This window comes from Pseudoliparis swirei, chromosome 13 (assembly GCF_029220125.1).
Source record: "Pseudoliparis swirei isolate HS2019 ecotype Mariana Trench chromosome 13, NWPU_hadal_v1, whole genome shotgun sequence".
Lineage (NCBI taxonomy): Eukaryota > Metazoa > Chordata > Actinopteri > Perciformes > Liparidae > Pseudoliparis > Pseudoliparis swirei.
Window position 1 is genome coordinate 3,429,517 of NC_079400.1, and position 18,997 is coordinate 3,448,513.

The following is an 18,997-nucleotide window of genomic DNA, read 5'->3' on the forward strand; positions in this document are numbered from 1 at the left end:
CTGTGAGAGGAATAAAGCACGTTCTTCATTAAATTCCTCTGTGTTTGTGCCTCTTTTGAAAATACGAGATAGAGAGGCGGAAACCACTGGGAGACAGAAAAGGATGACACGTGACACAAATAAACACCCTTCCCCACCGAACCAGCACAATGACACAGCACTTCTAATATATGCCTGTGTTCACTGACTCAATTTGAGAATATTGATTAGCCAACAATTTTTCTTATAATCCAATCATGAAAAAGGAATCTGGGGATGGATCAAATCCCAACACCAGCACAAATGACAACAATGATTGACTACTGGCAGTGTGATGATTATACATTGACTCGGATGGTGTTATTTCCATCCGATTTTGCTGGCAAAGCAACCTCGGAAATATGCTTTCAAAACAAGCAGAACAGAAGGAGCTGTGCTGGTCAGAACTTATCCAAATTGGAAATGATTGGTTTAAAATGATGGATATGTCCATTTCCCCCCACTGACATGTGTTCAACTAGCACTAGGCAACAGAGATAGACAGTGTTAATACATAAACACTCGTCACATGGCTTGAGGGATGTCTTTGGTCAAGACTAAATTATCTTTTACATAAACATTTTTTATGGATTTTAATGATCCGCTGGCTTTTCCTCTAGTGCCACCACGAGGTCAAGCATTTTAGTTAAAGTTAAGAAAAGAAATGTACACTTTTATTGATCCCCATGGGGAATGTATTCTCTGCATTTGACCCATCCTTAGTGATTAAGGAGCAGAGGGCTGCAGTGAAGCGCCAGGGGAGCAACTGGGGGTTCATGCCTTGCTCATGGACGCTTCGACTTGCAACTATGAGGAGAGTGGGGATTAAATCGGCGGGTACCTTGTGGTTACGGGACGACCACTCTCCCCCATGAGCTACAGCCCTGAGCAAAGGTCAAGGTCATCTCCATTGTCCCACTTGGGGAAATTACCACCAATAATCTCCAAACACCTGCAAAACACCTGTTCCCATCAGCTGAAGACGTCCTTTTTGTAAAGTGCTGATTAAGTCACGTTGGCATGCTAAAAAACTAAATCACAATGGTGAATATGATGGTCGGATGTCATTGGGAGTTAGCATTTAGCTCAAAACACCATTGTACAGCCAAACACACTGTTCTTTCTGATTCAAGAGCCGGTGATATGTTTTTAAATCTATTTCTCATACATATATTCAGTGATTCATGGGAAGTTTACATTGTTTTTCGCAAAATCCCAGTTCAATAGATACGCTGTGCATTCAAGCATGTCAATCAATCTGCCCATGTTCACACCCAGTGCTAAATCCTCTGATGCCCATTTAACCTTTTGCAGCAATATTGATGGGACTTGTTGACATGCTTTTATGGAGCATTTCTCCTGATAGCTTCAAATGTGGTCCACTCCTCTCAGGTCACTGGCTGAAAGCATCTCAACATCATCCATCAGAGGCAAGTTCTTCTCTGCCTGCTTTGAGAAACAAGCCGAACACATGATTGACTGTCAGCTTCTCCCCGTGAAGCACCTGCACGGCACCGCGGAGAATAAAAAGCCGGGGCGAGTTGGCAACGTCCCCGCAGCCACACATGACAACCCTTTGGAAAACCTCTCCTCTGCGACTCAGCAGCGGCCCATTAAAACGCAGAGAATTTCACAACATCGTCAACCCGACTTATTAAAAGAAAAAACCTCACTGTACCCATGCACACACACACCACACACACACACACAAACTCTCAGTTCCTCATTACCTTCGCATTGAAAATGCGGAAGGTTATGTTTTGATCGGCGTGTATTTATTTATTTGTATGCGTGTTACTCGCATAACACAAAAAGTATTAAACCGAATCGCATGAAATTTAGTGGGATGATTGGTTATTATCCAGGGACCATTTGATTAGATTTTGGGATTGATCGGGTCAAAGGTCAAGGTCAAGGCCATGAAAAGTTCAAAATCTTCTTTTTACCATAGCACGGTCCATTTTTATCCAATTGGCATTCAACTAATGCCAAAATGTTCATAATTCAATGCCCAATCTTGTGATATGTAAAGGTATGCGCTCTACCGAGTGCCCGTTCTAGTTATCTCTGCAAACATGGCTTCCTTTTATCACTGTACATCCTGACTGTACGGGATCTTCTCCCTACATCACAGTGAGTTGGTCTAATGCGCACAGCAGTGCATTGTGACTACAAATAAATGTGCGAAGCCTCATGCACAGCCTGCTCTCTTACCCAGAGTGGCCTCCAAGGCAGCTGAACAGCATCAGATCAAGTGAAATGTAAACATCTATCTTTGAGATTTGCCAACAATGAGTGTAATTGGTGCGAAGGGAAAAACATTTTTCAGAAACCACTTCTTGCACAATGTGTGGCTGAATGTCATTACCTGTCATCGCGAGCCTGCACCCATATCATCAAAACAAATAAAGCTTTTCTGTGAACATCCCAGGAGGGGGCCATTGTCACGCGCTCCACACTCACATCCCTGTGTTGCTCCTTTTGTTGAAGCTTCTGTCACTTGAAGGATTGCGTGAAAGGAATTTGGTTGAACCGATGTTTAACTCTGCACATCAAACAGAGGACGTCTCCTTCTCCCGATCAGTGTGCAAGAAGTCACTTCTGCCTGAGCATACATTTAATCACTTTGCACAATTTACTGGACATGCCATGTAAATATAGACATCTTCATATCTAGCTTTTTGGATGGACGGTAATTAATTGAATCAACCTAGCCAAACTAATAATCCTATAAAACGTCAAATTCTAACTGAGGATATGCACACAGGCAAAGCGTATAGTGTTGACAGTGCATCCAAGATGTATATTAACAGAGTGGCCCCAAATTATAATCACCATCAATCTTTCTAACAATTTTACAAATGATCTGTTTATGGTTTTCGGAGGTCGATATTTCCCACCGTATTGCAGGGTGATTACATTTCTCCCTCGGCTGCCTCTCATGTCTGGATAAAGTGGACGATATGAGACAGGAAATAAGAGGACGTCACCTGAAGCGTTTCCCTTGAGACGGCGCTCTGCTGAGAATGGGCGGGGCCACTGTGGATGTGCCTGGTGCCACGGTGCTGCCCTTAACAGATGATCCGTGCGAACGGCAGCTCTGCAACAAAAAAAAGGAAAGAAGAACAGTAGGTACAGTGAGCCACAACACATGGTAATTGTGGCTCCGGGATGCATCTTCATTATTATTCTACGGCTGTGAGAAAGACACAAACAGGAAGCTCCTTTATTATGGCTTAGCTTGGACTCATTTAGTATAATGATCAAAATTCAAAACAATAGGGTCAGGAAATAAGATTTGGGTATCATACTGCAGGGGATACGGCATGTGGTTAAGCAGCATGTTTAAGTCCCCAGTCAGGTTGAGGATGTTCTCTCCCTGATGTATCCCCGTAGTCAGTGCGTTTACATGATGGTATAATTCGAATCTTGCTTTAGTCGGACTCTGCTATCTTTTGGGGGATCTGCTGTTATCCCAATATACATGGCAGTGAGTAATTCGAATATCATTGGCCTTTGAAAGCATGTCATATCCGATACGATAGGTGGCGCTGTTTTCATTACAACTCGATACAGCCATTTCCGCTTGACCTCTTCACCACTACCAACAACAACCAACAACAACAACAACAACATTTCGAGAAAGATGGCGAGCAGAGAGCAAGGCGAAGCTACATCCCTCTACTGTTCTTGCATGATGTTAATAGTGACATTATCGTCTCTTTCGACTTCCGGGTCACGACATGGGAGGGAGGGGGGAGGAGGGAGGAGGGATCTCAAGCATGCGCAAAGACGCAAAGTCCAGTTCCTAATCCAATTCACCGTTACATGCCGCGATAGTCGAATTATCAACCGGATCGGATCGAGTTATCCAGGGGTGTTAATCGGATCGTAGTCGGACCGCACATCGTCGAACAAAGGTGTTGACATGAAACGGATAATTCGATTTCAGTCCGACTAAGCCAGTTATTCGAATGCATGTAGACACGGTCAGTGTGGCAGAGTGTCCTTATAATGACACTTTACACTTTAAACTGCAGGTTAGGAGGGGACGCTTTGTGAATAAACTCCACCGTGGCCCTTGTGACACTCCCGCTGCACTGAATAATTAATCCCACACGAGATTATATTAACAGTTTCCTAAAGAATCCCCCCCCCTTAATTCCCTTTATTCTTATCAAAATGAACACCACTATCTGACAACAGGCCACAGACAGAGCGACCATGGATGCCCCAACAACCTCCTGTGAGGCACTAAGTCACGATATAAAGATGTTATTCCACTTACTTCCTGCGCTAGCCTTTTCGCTCCGTCTGATTTTAAATCATTAAAGCAATTGCATGCGACTTGGCGCCAGGTCAGGGTGCTCACGTCCGATAAGCCTCGTTTTCCCCCCTTGCACCCCTGACTCCCAGAGGGAGCCGTTAACGCTGTTCACCAGTCGTGCACGAAAATAGGATCATTTTTGGCCAACCTCCCATACACCCTGCAGGAACGCCTCACTTTCGGGAACAATTACTGTGGAAAACTTTCCCAGAGGATGATATCGATGTCAGGGGATAGAATGAATAGTTTGTGGCAGACAATAGCAGACCTGTATGCCGTAACCCATTTAGCTTGTTCCCTCCTATCTCACTTTTGGCCTGGTTGCGTGCCACTTTTATACCGTGGATAAACACAACGCAATGTGGATTTATTTCAAGGAGGGAAAAAAGGGAAAACACAGAAAAATCTGTCAATATGTTGACTATCAACTACATAACAAGGACAAAGCCAAACCTATGCATTTAGAGCAGCGTTAATCCTCCTTGGATTACCATCAAATCACACGTTTTGAACTCTGCATAATGGGATATTTGACCATTCTTCATGAAGGACGTTCCTTCTGCTCGCAGCAGAACGACCCCGGTGTATTTTACTGCTCAAACGGAGCAACGTGCATGAATACCATTGGTAGAAAACACAATTTTGGCTCTCCGAGACCAAAATGTTAATCACTTGTTTTAGAATTATGCACTGACACGCACATTAGCTTTGAGTTTGTAACTCCTGACAGCATTATTCATGTTCAAGCTGCAGCGGCCTGTCCTTTTATTAATCACGGAGCTACCTGCGGAAGCTTCTGTCATAACACGAACTGAACAAGTTGCTAATATTCCTCCCACATTTACTGTTAATACTGGCACGCTGATTAATTCTCTGATGGGACGGGCCCTTTTTTTCTGAAGCTGCAGTACGATGAAAAACCTTCATCTTCAAGAGACTTGACCGCTTGTTGGACCTATTTCACTTTATTTGAAAAAAATGCTTTTAAAAGGAGAGCAGGAAGTCAATTTCTCGACCTGTCCGATGTTTATTAAAATGTTATCAGATGTCTTGTTGAAGAGGACACGGTCTCTGTGAGACCACATGAGTTCAGAGTATTGTGCAATTGACAGCCCTGTGGCACACCAGAGCTTTTTATTAACCCTCCTGTTACCTTAACATTTACTAACATATTTTACCCGTGGGGTCAATTTGACCCCAGCAATTAAAATCTCCAGAAAATTATTTGAATTAATATTGTTTCCCAAGTTTAAGTGTGAGGTACTTTATGTTTGTTTGTTGACTACATAGCCCTTTAAATAAATAAAAAAGTTGATATTTCTTTATATGTTTTACACAGTGAAAAACAGCCTGGGGTCAAATTGAACCCGAAAAACACCGATGGGTACAAGTTGTGTTCAGGACATTGAAAACATATCATCATGTGAATTTTATGTTTTCCCAGTTGTCCCCAATAAATTAGTAAAAGTCATGAAATATGAAGCAAAATAAATGATGTCAATAATTTTTTTTAGAGACGCTAAACATTGAATGGGGTCAAATTGACCCCAAAGGTCATAGGAGGGTTAATATACATTTCTGTAGCCAAGGCTCTCTTCTGTGGCCCTTAATATTCTCTATTTATATTATAGTATTCATACCGCTTTGCCTCATTCCTGAGGGTTACCCAGTCTCTTCTTAGAGCACGACTCGTTAGTTACCTCCAGCTTCAGGCTGAAGGGAATTGAGTTCTTCTAGTCTTGTCTTCCCAGCCTGTGTGACCCTATTCCTTCATGCCGGTGCACGTCTGTTTCAGTGCACCGTGTCCTATGGCTGCGTGACCCATCTCTTTTTTTATCTGAGACACACTATTATTGCCATAGAGGTGTTAATTAAATTTTCAGAGGCGTGTGAGAAGTATTTAATCACATTTACATTCATCTTTTGGTTTCTTTTCCCTTCAAAGTGCCTTCAAACCAGTCCCACTGTCCTATATGACTCATATATAATGTTCCAGGTCTGATTATTTATAGTTAAGTGCAGGAGCATGTGAAATCCACATATCTATTCAGATTCATAATCACAGATGGAGGGAACATATGCACAGGACATTTTACAGATGTGCAAATATATATATATATATAGATAGGTATTTGCAATGACAGATGGAAGGGACAAATATAAATATGGACAAATATTGCATGAGCCAAGAAAGGTGCGCAAAGACTCCGGCCATCATATTTCAGGGCTGTGAAGTACACGCAGTAGAGAGGCAGGGCAGTTGCCCAGGTGTCTATTTTAAAAAAAAGGTGCCAAGGGTGCTGCCGAAAGCATTGTGTCACTGATGTCAGCATTTATCGTCTACGTCTTTGCATTGCTACTCAGCAAACCTCGAGAGAAAGCGTCTCGGTCCGCAACATCCGAGTTCGGGGAGTTGACGTGTTTTTGGGGAGGTTAAAGATACTCGAGTGGCGCCTCAGTTCATCACGGCGAGGAGACGGCAGACACCGACTAAAGTGGACTTCGGTTTCACCGTCTCCTCCGCACCTGTCTCGGCAGAGGCGGCCTGCTTTCACAGCTCGCTGCGCTCGTCCTCCGCCGTCACCGCCTCAAACGCACACGGAAGAAAACCCGCCGATGCCGAATTCTTTCCGCAGCCAGCATTTTGAGTCTCTTTTAAGAACACTCTGCCCCGAGTATTCTTTCGTTCTTCGTTTTGTCAGTCGAACTCATTCTTACAAAAAAAAAAAATAGAAAACCTGTAGGACTGCACCACCCACAGCGCGTCCTCTCCCGAGATGGTTGCAAGCTGAGGAAGCGGGTGGAGAGCAGCAGTGGGCTGGGGTTGCTGTGTCAAATGTGTAGAAAAATAGGTTTTCGCTTGTTAATATTTCCCTTGTCTGTTCAGCTCATGACAACCTGCTGAGGTTTTATAGCCAGTGATCTTTAACGCCCCACCTCAAGCTTCCTTCACACTGTTCAACACAGCTTGTGTTTCTGTATTGTGGCGTTATTGCTGTCCATTATTGTTGTCTTTGCCTTCCTCCTGGCCTCCTCCCGGTGTCCAGCTCTGAGAGCATCTCGTGGCTGGAGACGAGGCGGCCCTTTCCCGCTGAGCTCGCCGGCATTCCTGTCCCCACATTCTCATTGTCATGGCGATCATCCGGTAGCCCCGCTGTTGTGCTACGGGACGACGGGACCGACCGAACCGCATTGAACTGGACTCCGATGTGCTGAGAGAGCGGAGGCTTCTCGTCCATCTCGTCTGCGCAGTAATAATAATAATAATAATAATAACTTTATTTTGCACCTTTAAAAACAATGTTTACAAAGTGCTCCACAGAGAGTCAAAGCAAAACAAATGGAATAGGAATAGGAAGAAACCAATATTACATTTAAAAATATAGATTAAAATTAAAATACTAAAAAAAATACAATTAATTGAAAACCAAATAAATTAAAAATAAATTAAAAATAAATCAAAAACAGACAATTAAAAAAATATATATTAAAATTAAAATACAAAAATAACAACAATTAATTAAAAACCAAATAAATTAAAAATAAATCAAAAATAAATCAAAAACAGACAAACTAAATTAGGGGAACCACAGTTCTGCATAAAAAGACGAGATCACTTAAAAGCTGTTCTATAGATCGTTTGTGTTGCGTTGTGTCCTATTTCAAAGTCAGTTGAACGTGAGTTCATTTATTCAACACGGCTACTTAAGAGCAACGACATTTACGGCACATGCTGTCCGACTACTTGGCTGTCAGGAGGTCAGAGCCCACGTGGGTGGGGATGGCTTGAGGGGTGTTTGTTTCAGTGGGTCGTAATAGACGCTGTTGCATTATTAAAGAGATTCAGTGCAGGCTTCATTTGGGGACGCAGCAATGACAGAACAAGGCTGAACTTGAATGAGGACTTTCAGGCAACAACAAACACATTTGTGTCCAGGACAACAAATGTGTTGGTTATCAAACAGGCGGCCCACCCTCTTTTCTCCTTGACATATTGAAGTGAAAGTCATGCAAGTTGCAAGAAGTTGTTCAGTAATTATTTATGTTCTAACAAACTGTGAGGGGTAGTAACAACTGGAGGTTTCCACGTCTATAAAGAGCAGGTGAACATTAGCATATTGTAGAAAATCAGTAATGTGTGTATAGCTTCCTCACACGGTGAAAGAAAGCTGAACACCAAACAACAACAACAACATCAAAAACCATAACACAGCATCTTAATGAGAAGATAACATGTGCAGATATGTAAAAACGATGCTAACGCCAGACAAAAAGGGCGCATTCAGAAAAGTGTTAATGCATTATAGCAATTGCACTCCTTGTAGAAGTTCATAAGTGTGTGTTAGGCTGCAATTACTTCACGGATTCTGTGGACACATCAGCCGGGTCGGTGTCATCTGCATCCTCCATGTGCTCTGCTGTGAATTTCTGGGTCAGTTTCCAGACACTGCAGGCATTTAATTCATTTCAAGCTACTTTTTCTTTTATGTTGACACCTTGGCATTTCTTTTCGTTTGTCTGTGGTATTTTTTATTGTGAGAAAATATACTTTTCTCCTCGGGCTCTTACCATTTCTTCATTAATCCATATTTTAATCACACAACTTTCTTTCCATCCCCCGAGCCGAGTTGAGGGTTCAAAATGTCAGTCGAAGGTTTTTTTTACCATTTGCATACAGCAAGTGAATGCACCACATATAAAGTTTGCACATTCTCAGGAGTAAAATATCACTTGTAAAGTGCCATTTAACATTAGTTGTCTGCCATGCAGTTTTGATGCTGTGCTTGCAGTGTGATTTCAAGACCCGCTACACACCGTGGATCAGAATTTCTCATCTGCAGTTTGTCACAGGAAACTGTCATTGGGAACATGACAAGCAGGTTTCTCCTGTTCAACACATGATGCATTTGTTTGAAACTCCAAATTCCCACTGTCTCTCAGCCACGTCAGATATGAGCGTGAACAAAGGGCTTCCTGCAGTCGAGAGATTTATAAAGACTCGCGTCGTGCATCATCCTGTTAAACACTCTCAACCCTGTTTTTAGAGAAGTACTATACATATTAACAGGTAATTGATCATAATGGTGATAAAGAAATCACTGGAAATAAATCAATACTGGGTAAAGTATTACCTTTTGCAGTTGAAGGCTGTATTGGAGCCTGGGAGTAGATTTGGACATGAGGCCAGACGCGTTCACACTGCAGTCCCTCAGGCTGCGGCTCTCGGAGAAATGAGCCTGGAGTTTTTCCCGGTGTCTTCTGTGCAGGAATGCAGGTGTGAGGAGAAAGAGAGAGATTGCAATATCACGACTAAAATAGGTCGAAGTAATCTGTGAACACAATACGTTTAAAAAAAATTACAATTGAGACTGTAATTTAAGGTTACAACGGAAAAAAAGAAAGAGGAAAAAAAAGACTTGGTGGTGTGCTCCACTATAAAGTCTATGGCCCCATTAGATATCTGCCTCATGCATTCTTTCTTATGATAGCATGCTCTGATAGCATTTCTTGGCCCAGACATTGATTTATTTGACCTATTTGGCCACCCATGTAACAGCGAGGTAGTTGATCATATTTATTGACATAATACCCTTTCATTCTTGACACACTCTTAACTGCACATGTGTAAAAACAGCCACACACATACATTCATTCCATTACAGTGGACAATCACACTCCACCAACCAAGTGTGGACCTTGGGAAAGAATAGGAACTTTTACAGTCTTTTGCCAGAATATTACACACACAGACACACAATATTATGTAAAGCGTGACAATACATAGATATAGAATTAAGAGTAATTTGTTTTACAAAAGAAAAGAAAAAAACCAGTGCGGACATCTAATAACATCTGTCAAATGTTGATGACCTTTAACCTCGAAAGGTTAAAGGTCATCAGCTGACACATGGACATTTTCTCCCAGAGCTGTAATTGAAGGTTTGATGGTGGTGAAAAGTGCTCAAACTGGTTGTAAAAATAGCATCAGGATTAAAGATGTCTTGTTTAACAGACATTTTAATTAAGGAAATGTACCGTGAAACGTCCATTACATGTTTTTGTGCTAATTTTCTAAAAAGAAAGAAAAAAGAAATAACACGATTTTTTACAGAAATACCTTCATAGAGTTTTGAACTTTTCAAAAGGGTCTGTTCCAATCTTCACCATAAAAAGTCTTTCAGATGGGCTAAATATAAAGTATGACAGTGTTCCTTCATTCTGGATTAAACTTTGATTAGATTATAAATTAATTGATGCCTAAGTTATTTAAATGTTAATTCATCATTAAATGTTAATTCTTAAATACGAGGTTGGTAAACTCTCTTTGGCTCCAAATGCCTCCGAGGTTCAGTCGGTCTGCTTGGCTAAATAACAGCGCTAACAGTTAAAGTACCGAGGATGCATTTAGTTACTCTACGATACCTTCAAGCTCGAGGCCCAAGTGCCTCTTTTTGTCGTTGTTTCACAGCTATTGTTAACTGTGAAATGTTCTCTGTGATTAGTTATTGAGGCACTCTGTAGCTACCAGGGGACACGGCCAGGCTTAATGTTGTCACTAATTGCACACATTCACATATTCTGTATATTAGTTACCTTGTGCGAGTGTGCTGTATTGAACTGTGTGTTTTACTTATAAAATACAATATATATATATTTATTTATATATATAGTATTTTTTAATTCATATATATATATATATATATTTATTTATGTATATATATATTTATTTATTTATATATTTATTTATGTACAGGACTCTCAGAAAATTAGAATATTGTGATGAAGTTCTTTATTTTCTGTAATGCAATTAAAAAAACAAAAATGTCATGCATTCTGGATTCATTACAAATCAACTGAAATATTGCAAGCCTTTTATTCTTTTTATTGCTGATTATGGCTTACAGCTTAAGAAAACTCAAAATCCTATCTCATAAATATTAGAATATTTCATCAGACCAAGTAAAAACTAAGATTTATAACAGCTGAATTGTCTAATTAACTCAGGAAACACCTGCAAGGTGTTTCTGAGTTAATTAGACAATTCAGCTGATTTGTTTAAATCTTTTTTTACTTTTCATGAAATATTAAAATTTTATGAGATAGGATATTTGAGTTTTCTTAAGCTGTAAGCCATAATCAGCAATAAATCAGAATAAAAGGCTTGCAATATTTCAGTTGATTTGTAATGAATCCAGAATGCATGACATTTTTGTTTTTTTAATTGCATTACAGAAAATAAAGAACTTCATCACAATATTCTAATTTTCTGAGACAGTCCTGTATATATATTTATTTATTTATATATTATATATTTATTTATTTATGTATATACCACCCACAAGCCCCTTTCCTTTGTAGTTTGTCTACATTTGTGTTTTTGTTTGTTAAACAATAAAAAATAAATTATTTTTAATATTATTATTATTTATTTTTTAGGTATGCTCACTTATTATATAAGCCTACTAACTGCTGCACAATATTGTGTATATAATTATTACTTACTGAAGTTAATTTCCTAGTCCACTCCACGGTGGCTATATTGCGAGCATCCGCACCACAGTGATATGTAGCCCTTCAGTATCTGCCTTATTACAACATTTTATAACCACACATAATTAACAAGTCTCATTCATTTATTTAGGTATTTAAAGATGTATAAGAATCCCTTTTCTACTGGTTAATCTTCTCTGTAAGTGCTGATACAAATTACATTTCAGGTCTTTACTGCGGAGCAGAATACACTTACGTTTATTGCAGGAGAAGCTATACTGTCAAACAACATTTTGGGAAAAGGAGTTCAATTTATAAAGGAGCGTGGGTTTGGATAATGTCCTGTTCATTTATTTTACCGTTGAGCCAGGACTGACTGATGGCCGCTGCACTATTTATAGTGCCGGAGGACTGAAAATAGAACCAATTTTTTGTTTATCAAGACCAATTCAATCAAGCCAACCTACATTAACTCCCTCTTAACTCTGCCATTACTTTCAATTGTCAGCATTGCTTTTGCTTTTTACTTCCCTGAAATGAGTACTTGTGGGGGGGTAACCACTGCACATGTGCGTCGGGTCTAATGTTTTTTCGTATTTCCTCTCCCTTTCGCCGTGTCTCTGTGCGTGTTTTCTATGTGTGAAGCAATTTGTGACACACACCTGCTTGTTTCAACCCCCTTTACAAATACTGACACGAGCATCTGTCCCAAATGCATCCTCCACAATTTAGATCTGAAGCCCTGATAAAAACATCCTCTCGCTAACTCACACTTAGAATTTCATTGGGCTCCACGCCACGAAAGTAAAGTGCTCTTTTTGCACAGCCGGGGGGGCCTACTCCACTAATGTGGTGCTGGCTTGCATCACTCACTTGTTGCGTCGGTAGAGAGCCATACACGCCACTCCGAGAAGACAGATCCCCGAGGCGATGCTGAAGATGGACAGCACCTGCCTCTGGTAAGTGTCACCGCTCTCTGCGGAGGAGAGAACACAGTTCAGGCCATTGGAGTTCTATCGTGATACAAATAATATGAGCAATGTGTCTTGAATTGACACACTACGCCCACACAAACCGCGGACGGACGCACACACTCAGTGCGTTTACATGATGGTATGATTCAAATCTTGCTTTAGTCGGACTCTGCTATCTTTTGGGGGATCTGCTATTATCCCAATATACATGGCAGTGAGTAATTCGAATCATTGGCCGAAAGCATGTCATATCCGATACCATAGGTGGCGCTGTTTTCATTACAACTCGTGGTGATACAGCCATTTCCGCTTGACCTCTTCACCACTACCAACAACAACCAACAACAACAACATCAACATTTCGAGAAAGATGGCGAGCAGAGAGCAAGGCGAAGCTACATCCCTCTACTATTCTTGCATGATGTTAATTGTGACATTATCGTCTCTTTAGACTTCCGGGTCACGACATGGGAGGGAGGGGAGGAGGGCGGCGGGATCTCAAGCATGCGCAAAGACGCAAAGTCCAGTTCTTAATCCAATTCACCGTTACATGCCGCGAGAGTCGAATTATCAACCGGATCGGATCGAGTTATCCAGGGGTGTTAATCGGATCGTAGTCGGACCGCACATCGTCGAACAAAGGTGTTTTCATGAAACGGATAATTCGATTTCAGTCCGACTAAGCCAGTTATTCGAATGCATGTAAACACGGTCTTTGACAACTTTGAACACAACCTCCTGTGACATTAGGCAATCAATCACAAACAAACCCCCCCCTGTGGTTGATCTCACCGCCTTGACGACAGCTGGGCGAAGTGCAGAAAACATCCCCGCAACCCGTTTGTGACCTTTGAGGGCTTGTCTGGGGCTTTTGATGCTGTCAGAGAACTGTCCCGGGAGGTCTTCTTCACCGCCCCTTGTCTAACCTGGTTTATCAACCTCCTCCGACTTTTGTCTTTCGGGCACAGTCGGGTCGCCTCTTGCACACACAACTCACACCGGAGTGCAACCAAGCACACCGTTTTCACCATTTCCCACTGTTTTCATTTTCTTCCTCCGCGTGAAATCAGTGCTGCATCAACACATTTGAGGGGTGGGATGGTGTAACAGAGTTCAAACTGGAGGGAAACCTTTTTAATATCAGAACGCTTCGAGCAAAAGACGAAGATAACATTTAAACTACGTCCCGGAGTTACAATATGTGGAGATACACAGACGACTGCCCACTCGGCTCCGGTGAAAAAGAGGCAGGATGGGTTGGAATTAAAATTGAGCCCACCGAAAGAAATGCTGCAGGGGTGGTCAGCTGTGACACACTGTTGCTTATTTAATAACAAACAGCTCTGTGGATCATTTTGGTCATACTGTTGGTGCATTCCTTTGGCAAATAATTGGCTTAAACTTTTACATTTCAAAGTGGAGTTGGTTTGGCTCGCACGTCATGACCTTGAAAAGAGCAACGTGGAGTGTGATTAACTCGTTTAGTTGGTTTACGTTGTGCATTACCTGACAGGTACTAGATTTTACATATTGACACAATATTTCTATATGAGATAAAGAATATTGGATAATATGTAAATATATGTGTGCAGATTTGTGTATTTTCCATCGGATTCAGTTCTAAAAGAGTTGAAAAGATGTTTAAGGGAAAATATTTTCTTAACTTACTTGACATAAAATGAGTTAATTTCATATTGTAAATCTTATAAATGAGATCATTAATCAAAATGTTACTCTTAGTATAAATACTGAACATAAGCAAATATATACTAAGAAATGAAAGTATATACTACACCTAGAAATGCAGCTGATGACAATTCATTGAACTGAAATTGCTATATATATATATAAAAAATTAGATATATATATATATAAATATATATATATAAATACATATATATATAAATACATATATATATACAAATATATATATATATAAATAAATACATATATATATATGCCAACATATGTTGATTACATAAGTATAATAAGCTAATATGGCCGACAATATCAGCCATGGGATATATATGTCAGGTTCTTTTATGCACAACAGAATATAATAGGGCAAATATTATATCATAATTTCATTCTTCAAAATAATGACTCAGATTCTTGAGCTAGCCCGCCTTTCATCTGGGACACAGCCGGGAATGTCTTCGTTCTGCACGATACAAAAAAACAAAAGACGCCCTCCGTTTTTAGGAATCTGTGACTTATCTGTATCCCCGTAAACCCTACAGTCTTTAGCCATCAGTGAAATGACCTTGCGACGGTTCCGTCTTTGAAACATATGGGAACTCTCCGCTCTTGCTGCAACATCATCAGCGCTCATGTGCGGCAACACCTGAGATGAGCTTTTGCCATTTTTTGGAGGGATGGCAGAGGCCTTTCCTCTCATCCGAACATAAAAAGCGGTCTTCAAAGCTCCATGAATGGCTGCGAGGAAAAAACCAACATGCAGTCTGAATATAAAACCATTACAGGGCTTTCATGCCCGCTGCCTACGAGGCATTCTTAAAATTAGACGCAAGAGCATGTTGGGAGACAGAACTAACTGAGCAGCCTCAGATACATTGGCTAAGCCATGTTATATTGACAGGAGGACAGCACAATCCCATATGGCCAGCTGTACCATAGCAACCGCACCACTCTGCTCAGAAAAACATGCTGTGATGAAAAGCATGTCGAAGTCTCCACGACGGAATGGGGAGGGGCGTTCGTCCTGAAATACATCGACGAGGGAGACATACAGAGCCTCAGCAGCTGGGCCCAAAGAAATTACAAAAAGACACAATTATTTAGAATACTCAATCCCACTTCAACCAGAGCTCTTAGGTGTCACACGTTCAATTCATATAACGGCTTTCAAAAGATTAATTTCTAAAGCAGAAGGGGTAGTCACAACGTAACACGACGAATAAAGCAAGTGAGCGTGCACACGCACGGGAGCTGGAGAGCGACGAAGAGACGGCAAAGAGAAGATCTGAAATACTACGAGTGAGGTGGTGTCGAGGCTGTGTGAGAAGGAACCGTGTGTGATAACTATAACGAAAGAGAAGCTGGATAATATGTATGTTGAATTTTTTTATCTTGTTAACTGCCTGAAATGTTGAAAGGTACCCAAAGAGGTTGAAATTGTATTTCCATTGCCGCCCATTGCATTTGAATAGACCGTTATAACTCAAAATAAAGACAGGTTGTTTTCTCCCTATATCTATCTATAAAGCAACAGATCCAGAAGTTGCTGCTAATCTGGATTTACACACATGTCGCCGGCAAGTCGACAGACATTCACACGTTAACTGCTGCATGTTGTCTTCATTGCTCCGTCGTCTAGAACCGCACTGTTCTTCATGCAGACGGCATACACCTAATTCACCACAACGGTGTTTCCATGGCGACTGGCCCGCATTAATTTTCCAAGGTGAGTGGCCCTGTTGTGCTGGATTCTGTGTTTCTTATGTACAGCATTTCAAAGCCCGTAAGACACATTAACGAACGCTCCAAAGAGTAAATGAAAAGTTGTCTTACCCATGAACTCAATCCCGAGTTCATCCGCTGTTCCGTTCGAGGCCAGATAGCATGAGAAGAAGGGAGGGGACGGGCAAACAGGGGAGAGGGAGAGGGAGAGAGAGGGAAAGGGGGGGGAATAAAACAGTTACAACACGATGTGCCTATATCTTACTCAGAATTCACCGTAGGGAGAGACACATGCTGCAACTGGACCATAACGCCGGGTTGACGGCTTCCTCCGACACGGCCCTCCCTCGAGCGCCAGGTAATCAGCCAGGCAGCCCCAGGCGCTCGCGATGCTTTCTGCGAAATACGCTCTGAATTCATACGGCCTACAGTGGCATTGAAGGAAGAACGAAAACAACAAAAGTTACGGGGCAGAGGATTAGAGGAAGGATCATAAAAAACAAAACGTTAAGACATATCACATAGCTTTATGTCACTGACGTTCCTTTGCACAGGGCAAATCAATATATACAGGACTGTCTCAGAAAATTAGAATATTGTGATAAAGTTCTTTATTTTCTGTAATGCAATTAAAAAAACAAAAATGTCATGCATTCTGGATTCATTACAAATCAACTGAAATATTGCAAGCCTTTTATTCTTTTAATATTGCTGATTATGGCTTACAGCTTAAGAAAACTCAAATATCCTATTTCTAAATATTAGAATATCATGAAAAAGTATACTAGTAGGGTATTAAACAAATCACTTGAATCGTCTAATTAACTCGAAACACCTGGAAACACATTTTCAAATGTTTGATTTTGTTTTGCTGTTATAAATCTTTTTTTTTACTTGGTCTGAGGAAATATTCAAATTTTATGAGATAGGATTTTAGAGTTTTCTTAAGCTGTAAACCATAATCAGCAATATTAAAAGAATAAAAGGTTGCAATATTTCAGTTGATTTGTAATGAATCCAGAATGCATGACATTTTTGTTTTTTTAATTGCATTACAGAAAATAAAGAACTTTATCACAATATTCTAATTTTCTGAGACAGTCCTGTATATATATATATATATATATACACACATATATATACATACATATATATATATATACATACATATATACATATATATATATATACATACATATATATACATACATATACATACATATATACATACATACATATATATACATACATATATATACATACATATATATACATACATATATATACATACATATATATATATATATATATATATATACATACATATATATAAACATACATATATATATACATATATACATACATATATATATATATATATTGATTTGAGCCTGAGGTAATTGTTCTCCTCTGTCTCAATATTCAATAGCTGGTCAGTTTAAGACAAACACACATGTTTACATGCGCAATCGTAGCCATACAGGATGTTGCTTTTGTCTGTATGTTTTTGTTTCCCACACACACACACATATAACCCCCCCCCCCACACACACACACACGCTCACACTCTTTCTTCATGCAGTTAAGTCTTCCCCCTCCCCCCCCCCCCAAATCCCAGTGGTGGGGAAACCGATAAAAAGGAGCACGCGTGTTCTTTACATCCTGACAGAGTCTCTTTTTCATGTCACTGTAATGTTATCTCATTTAAATTAAAATGAAACCCTCACTAGTAATTGCTTTTCCGACAGAGGTGGTGTGTGAGTTTTAACTTTAATGCGGCCTGCCAGGCTCCTAACAGATTAAGTAGTGGGCACAATTCAACAGAGAGAAAAAAAAACATCTGTTCTCGGATGCATTTTAATTGTACATCAGGAAAATATGTCAGCACCGTGGCTTTGTAAGTTTAGGGAAACATAAAAACACCCGAGAACTGGAGGCAGTTTCACATAAAAAGCACCACTGATCATTTGGATGAACGGATTCATAATAATTGGAGAAAGTTATCTTGCTCTATTAAGGGGTGTGATTTGAGGAAATAGGCGTTTTTATTGTAAATGAAGACATTTGAAATACAGTCAGAAAACTTTGACGATTCGGGGAAAGTTTCAGAGCGCGTGCTGATCCTTTGTATTTAATACAAAGCCAAGATTTACTCTTCGAGTGCCTAACACACTCTTAATGAGGAAAGGGGATTTCCACAACTCCTGCAATAACAGAGAGAACATATAAACAAAGGCGAGTCTAAAAACCCATAATTAATCATTGATTAACACATTAACTTATGTTTATATTTTAATGAAATGTAAGTCATCATTATGTTTTTACTGAACACAATGTCGATCCATAATTTTCGTAGCCCCGAGGATTATTATCCGCTCTTACTGATTCATAGTCCGTCGAATAACAACTTACAAATTATTGATCAAAACAATCTCTTCTATCCTGCGGACATTAAGCCTTCTGCTGTTTCCGAGTTTTGAGATATACCTGCATGACGGAGACGAGGACGACGCTTTTGGCGCCGACTGTCACCGTCGAGCCGACATTCGGCGAGGCCGAAGACGTGAATGCGGTTCCTCTCCGACGTTGCCTGAGCCGCATTATCCGTTCGAGCCTCTCTCTGCGATTGCCCGTGGCAACAGCCAACACTTTCTCCACTCTAAATCGCCCTGACTGTCACAGCCTGTGCAGATGATGTCGTTACAACACTGATACGCATCCCTCGCCCTGGCGATGCCTCGTCCGGAGACATTCACCAATCGCAACG

General features: G+C 40.5%; 1 protein-coding gene across 1 annotated transcript in view; it reads right to left on the reverse strand.

The window, feature by feature from the left end:
- The window catches only part of nrg3b (neuregulin 3b), a 203,053-nt gene that overhangs the window by 7,472 nt on the left and 176,584 nt on the right, over positions 1-18,997 (reverse strand). The window contains exons 4-7 of the mRNA XM_056430675.1: positions 16,342-16,368; positions 12,710-12,812; positions 9,478-9,604; positions 3,009-3,118 (exon numbers count right to left, since the gene is read on the reverse strand). Of these exons, the coding sequence (XP_056286650.1) occupies positions 3,009-3,118; positions 9,478-9,604; positions 12,710-12,812; positions 16,342-16,368 (367 nt within the window). The remainder of the gene's footprint in view (positions 1-3,008; positions 3,119-9,477; positions 9,605-12,709; positions 12,813-16,341; positions 16,369-18,997) is intronic.